This window comes from Sturnira hondurensis, unplaced genomic scaffold (genome assembly GCF_014824575.4).
Source record: "Sturnira hondurensis isolate 20B ecotype Veracruz unplaced genomic scaffold, ASM1482457v3 Scaffold0021632, whole genome shotgun sequence".
In the NCBI taxonomy this organism is placed as follows: domain Eukaryota; kingdom Metazoa; phylum Chordata; class Mammalia; order Chiroptera; family Phyllostomidae; genus Sturnira; species Sturnira hondurensis.
This window is the reverse complement of record NW_028094263.1, coordinates 3,672,259-3,678,258: the sequence shown is the minus strand read 5'-3', so window position 1 is coordinate 3,678,258 and position 6,000 is coordinate 3,672,259. Positions and strand designations below refer to the sequence as shown.

General features: G+C 47.3%; 1 protein-coding gene across 1 annotated transcript in view; it reads left to right on the top strand.

The window, feature by feature from the left end:
* Positions 1–3,869: 3,869 nt before the first annotated feature.
* NPEPPS (aminopeptidase puromycin sensitive) overlaps positions 3,870–6,000 on the top strand; it is a 68,250-nt gene continuing 66,119 nt past the window's right edge. Inside the window, exon 1 of the mRNA XM_037033185.1 lies at positions 3,870–4,285. Within this exon, the coding sequence (XP_036889080.1) occupies positions 4,025–4,285 (261 nt within the window). The 5' untranslated portion in view covers positions 3,870–4,024. The remainder of the gene's footprint in view (positions 4,286–6,000) is intronic.

Below are 6,000 nucleotides of genomic sequence, written 5' to 3'. Positions count from 1 at the left end.
AATACTTGAAAAGTTTTTAGCAAACACTCAATACATTATTATTCAATTATTTTAACTATACTATTACTCTATTACTATTTCTATGACCAAGAAGCAGTCATAGAAATGTACCCATTTAAAAAAAGGCCCCACCTCATATGTTAGTATGAAAGGACTGCAGGCTTTTAGATAAATATATTTTATTGATTATGCTATTACAGTTGTCCCATGTCCCCCTTTCACTCCCCTCCACCCTGCACACTCTCTCCTACCCACATTCCCCACCTTTAGTTCATGTCCATGTGTCATATTTGTAAGTTCTTGGCTTCTACATTTCCCATACTATTCTTATCCTCCCCCTGTCGGTTTTCTACCTAGCATCTATGCTACTTATTCTCTGTACCTTTTCCCCCTCTCTCCCCCTCCTACTCCCCTGTTGATAACTCTCCATATGATCTCCATTTCTGTGATTCTGTTCCTGTTCTAGCTGTTTCTTAGTTTGTTGTCATTTTTGTTTTAGGTGTAGTTGTTAATTATTGTAAGTTTGCTGTCATTTTACTGTGTGTGTTTTTTATCTTCTTTTTCCTTGATAAGTCCCTTTAACAATTCATATAATAAGGGCTTGGTGATGATGATCTCCTTTAACCTGACCTTATCTGAGAAGCACTTTATCTGTCCTTCCATTCCAAATGAAAGCTTTGCTGGATAGAGCAATCTTGGATCTAGGTCCTTGCCTTTCAGGACTTGGAATACTTCTTTTCAGCCCCTTCTTGCCTGTAAGGTCTCTTTTGAGAAGTCATCTGACAGTCTTATGGGAGCTCCTTTGTAGGTTACTCTCTCATTTTGTCTTGCTGCTTTTGAGATTCTCTCCTTATCTTTAATCTTGGCTAATGTAATTATGATGTGCCTTGGTGTGTTCCTCCTTGGGTCCAAGTTCTTTGGGATTCTCTGAGCTTCCTGGACTTCCTGGAAGTCTATTTCCTTTGCCAGAGTGGGGAAGTTCTCCTTTAAATTTGTTCAAATAACTTTTCCGCCTGTTGCTCTTCTTCTTCTCCTTCTGGTACCCCTATAATTCAGAGGTTGGAACATTTAAAGATATCCTGGAGGTTCCTAAGCCTCTCCTCATTTTTTTGAATTCTTGTTTCTTCATTCTGTTCTGGTTGGTTGTTTCTTTCTTCCTTCTGGTCCACTCTATTGATTTTAGTCCCAGTTTCCTTCCCATCACTATTGTTCCCTGTGCATCTTCCTTTATTTCACTTAGTGTAACCTTCATTTTTCCCTCTAATTTGCAACCAAATTCAACCAATTCTATGGGCATCCTGGTTACCAGTGTTCTGAACTGTGCATCTGGTAGGTTAGCTATGTCTTCTTTGCTTAGTTGTATTTTTTCTGGAGCTTTAATCTGTTCTTTCATTTGAGCCATTCTTTTTTGTCTTGATGTGCCTGTTAGGTAGTGAGAGGCAGAGCCTTATGTGTTTACCAGGGCGGGGCAACACAGTCACTGGGTTGTGACACTGTATGTGGGTCAGAGGTCTGAGAGGGAACAATGGTGCTTGCTCCACTCTCTGTCGGGTTTCAGTCACTTCCTCCACTTCCCACAAGCCAACTGGGCCCTTCTGGTGCTGGTTCCTGGGTGGGTAGGCTTGTGTTTGTTCTAGGACCCTGTGGGTCTCTCCAACGAACTCTCCTGTGAGACTGGGAGTCTCTCCTGGCACCTCAACTCCCACAGGTGTTTTCAATCAGAGTTTTGAGGCTTTATTTCCCCACACAGGGACCCTGGGTTGTGTGGTCTATCTCACTCCCCAGTTGCCCCTGGTTTATCTGCATGTGAATGTGGGACCGGATCACCTCGCCCCTCTACAATCTGCTGCCTCACTGGGTTGGCCAACTTCTGCTTTGTGTGCTTGGGGTCCACCAGCCGCCCTGCCCCTGCCGTGAGCCCTCTCTGCCCTGGCTCCCCTACTCCGCCCCTCCTACTGGTCTGGATGAATGTGTCTACTTTAACTCCATGGTTGTCGGACTTCAATGCAGTTCAATTTTCTGTCAGCACTGGGTGTTTTTTTGTTTTTAAATTGTTGTTGTCCTTATTTTGGTTGTTCAAGGAGGCACAGTATGTCTACCTACAGCCTCCATCTTAACTGGAAGTCGAGGACTGTAGGTTTTCAGTTTGTCTTAAAAGTTATGCAGGGCCCTGGCTGGAATAGCTCAGTGGACTGAGCGCGGGCCTGAGAACCACACGATCGCAGTTCGATTCCCAGTCAGGGTACATGCCTGGGTTGCAGGCCAGTTCCTGGCAGGGGACTCACAAGAGGCAACCATACATTGATATTTCTCTCCTTCTCTCCTTCCCTTTCCCTCTAAAGATAAATAAATAAAATCTTTTTAAAAAAAGTTACGTAGTACCTTAGCTGGCATGGCTCAGTTAGTTGGGCATCATCCCACAAAGCAAAAGGTCGCTGATTCAATTCCCAGTCAAGACATATAACTGGGTTGTGGGTTTGGTCTATACAAGAGAGGCAACCAATCACTGTTTCTCTCTCACATGGATGTTTCAAAACCTTTCTTTCTCCCTCCCCCTCTCTAAAAATAAATAAATAAAATCTTTTAAAGAAAAAGGTATGTAGGATTCAGAGGATGAAGAGGGCAAGCAAGCCCTGTGTCCCAGACTGTGCTAATACAATAGCCACTAGTCACACGGGGCTATTGAACATCCAAAATGTGGCTAGTTGGAATTGAGATGTGTTGTAAATGTAAATGCACTGGATTTCAAAGCCTTAGTACAGAAAAAAATTGTTAATATCTTTACATTGACTGCATGTTGAAATGATAGTATTTTGGATATGTCAGGTTAAACAAGATATATCAATGTCATCTGTTTCCTATTTCCTCCTTTTAGATTTTTGATGTGGCTACTATAAAATTTAAAGCTAGTTGGCTCATATTATATTTCTATTGAACAGTGCTGGTTCAGTACATTCGTTACTGAGTTTGGAAATTAAGGGGTTCTACATGAGAAAGTTCTACAAAGGAATATTAGGATTATAGATAAATCTCCTTGCTCTTAATACTTTAAAATATTTTAAGATATATACTTATTTGTATATAATTAACATATATCTTTATTTAAAAATATGTATATACCTCAATCTGCAAGATAGCTAAGGGAGCCACAGCTAGTTTACCTTTTGAGAGGCCACAATTGGTAAAGAATTTTAAAAAAACCAAAAACGAAAATGGAAAAATATAAAACATATCTCATTTTTAACATTAAAACATAGAAACAAAAGTCTAACTTTTGAAATCACTCCCTCAAAGGTCCTAATAGCACTGGTTTAAGTAATGTTGATTACTAAAGGTTTTCTAATTTTTTCACGTCATCCCTTGGAAGTTGCTACTTATAATAGGAATAATTATGGCTAAAGAGCCTCTGGTTATGGCCTTCCACTGATGTGGAGGTAAAAATCTATTTTATGGTTTTGCTCTGAGTTGATATTTTAACATTTAACCTTGTCTGAGGTGACCAACTACCTTGGCTTCAATTTCCAAAGACAGCTGGGGCGGGGGGCCTCACACCTTTCCCTGCTCCAGGGCTTCCACCTTTCTGCTCCTCAAATCCCTCTCAAATCCTTCCCCGCCGCTTCCTTCTAGAAGGCTTTCCGCTCTCCCCAGCGACGCCGACAGGTGCAGCGTCAACCAGCGCGTCCAGCCCACAGCTCGCGCCCGCGAACCTGCGCCCTTCTGTCGAGCCGGCGGGCCGCGGCTTCGCCGCTCCGCCCCTGCCCCGGCGCGCGCACACACCAGCGGGGGCGCGCCCGGCCAGCGGGGCCGCGCACGCAGCTGCCGCTGCCGCCGCTGCCACCGCCTCCCTCCCTCGCTCCCTCCCTCCAGGCCCTCCTCCCCTGCCCTCCCCTCCGCCCCCTTCCCCGTAGGCAGTCAACCCGCCCGCATTGACTCCCTCCTGGCCCCTGGCGTTCGGGCTGGGTCTCTCCCCAGCCCCCCCGGACTCCCTGGACGCTCTCCTCAGACAGTCGCCCGCGCTCGGTGGATGTGGCTGGCAGCCGCCGCCCCCTCTCTCGCTCGCCGCCTGCTCTTTCTCGGCCCTCCGCCTCCTCCCCTCCTCCTTCTCCTCCTCAGCCGCTCCTCTCGCCGCCGCCGCCGCCTCCACAGCCTGGGCCTCGCCGCGATGCCAGAGAAGAGGCCCTTCGAGAGGCTGCCTACTGATGTCTCCCCCATCAACTACAGTCTTTGCCTCAAACCTGACTTGCTGGACTTCACCTTCGAGGGCAAGCTGGAGGCCGCCGCCCAGGTACGGCGACCCTCGGGCGCCGGGGGCGAGCTGCGGAGCAAGCAGTTAGGCCGCGCCCGCGGGCTAGGCTGGGGGCCCGTGGGCAGGGCGGGCTGGCGGGAGGGCCTGGGCGCTGTGGGCCTGGGACTGGGGAGGCTGGCTCCGGGACGGGCGCGCCCCTCTGGGGCAGCCGCGGGGCTCCGGGGCTGGTGTGCTCTGCTGTGCTGGGCTGGGACGTGGGCCGCGCTGCGGGGAGCGCTGCGGAAGCCCGCAGGCCGGGACCTGGCGCCCCTCCGGGGCAGGCACACCTGTGCAGGGCACTTCCACTGACCCCTGGCCCTTCCGGGCTTGGTAGTGTTTTGGGAGAGTCTGGAGCATGTTGGGAGAGGCCAGAGGGGTCATCGGAGTCCACGCTCTGTCTCAGCCTCCTGACTCCGTTCTGTTCTGTGGTTCAACCTACGCCCCACGGAGGACACATTGGAAGGGGCGGTCATCTGGGACTCCTCTGGCCGCCGGGCTTTAGCGAGGAGGGCAGATTCTAGAAGGGGGGAGAGGGTGAGGAGAATGTTAATCCCGGGCAGCCTGGCAGAGTTCTCCCCGCCTGCTCCGGCCCAGGGGCTGGGTTTCCAAGATGATCCGCCCCTCCCCCCTCCCCTTCTCCTCAAGTGACAGTGCAGCAGTGACTTGATTCTCTGCTAACCCCTAGAGAAGCACAGGGAGGACCCCATCTCCGCTTTTCCTTCCAGTTTTGCAGCCTTTGAAGCAGGTGGATTTATTGCTATAGCGATGGTTGCTTAGCAGTACCCTCCCCTGAAAGAAGCTATTAGTTTTAGCATACCACTGGTGAAAATATTCCATTACTCTTCATTGCAGTTTTCGGTGAATCATGCTCTCCCCACCTCCCCTCACCCCGTTATCTGAAGTACTGCTTGATTTTGGAGACCATTAATATTGGTGCCCTACAAAGGTCCTGAATAGTAGACATTTGTGATACCATATTATATATTATGTGAGATTTGTAATGAAAAAATGGGAACTGTTTAGCAGTTATCTGGGAAAAGAATGATGCTAGAAACATTTTGTTTCATTTTTCTTTCCACTGCAGGCAGGAGGAAAAATCAGTAGGCCTCAACCTAAAAGAACAGGGTGTGTATGTAGCAGTGAAATGAAAGAAATGTAGACTGCTGTTTGAATGAATTGAAAGTTGGTAGTTGTCTTTGAAAACCGAGCACTCACGTTAAAAATATGTCTGAAAGTACAGAATTAAAAAGTATGCTGTCAGATTTGGGGCACTTGTGTGAAAGCATGAGGGCTCTAGGGTCTGGCCTCATCAAAAGGCAAAACGTAACCCTGTGAAAGTCAGGTGATTTAGAATTTTTCCACTAAAATTTATGAATCAGGATGAATGCATCTGAGGTCTAAATTAGGATTTCAGAGGGTTATTTGGGAGACAGTGTTTGTTTAAGCCAAGTGACTAGAGTGTTTGGTATATATTGGCAGGGGGCAGATGGGAGGGATTGTAAACAGTAGTGTGTCTTGTGACTTGGCAAAGGAAGAAGGACCTAGTGGTGAATGAGTTCGCATTATGTGAAAAGACTAACATTTTAAAAAATCATTTGTTTCTTTACCTCATGTTTTGGCACAATATGTTCAGAATTCTGAGAGAAATATATATTTAAGGAAAATTTTCAGAAAAAATGGTCAGTAAAGATTTTTCAATGATTATTTTATGAGGA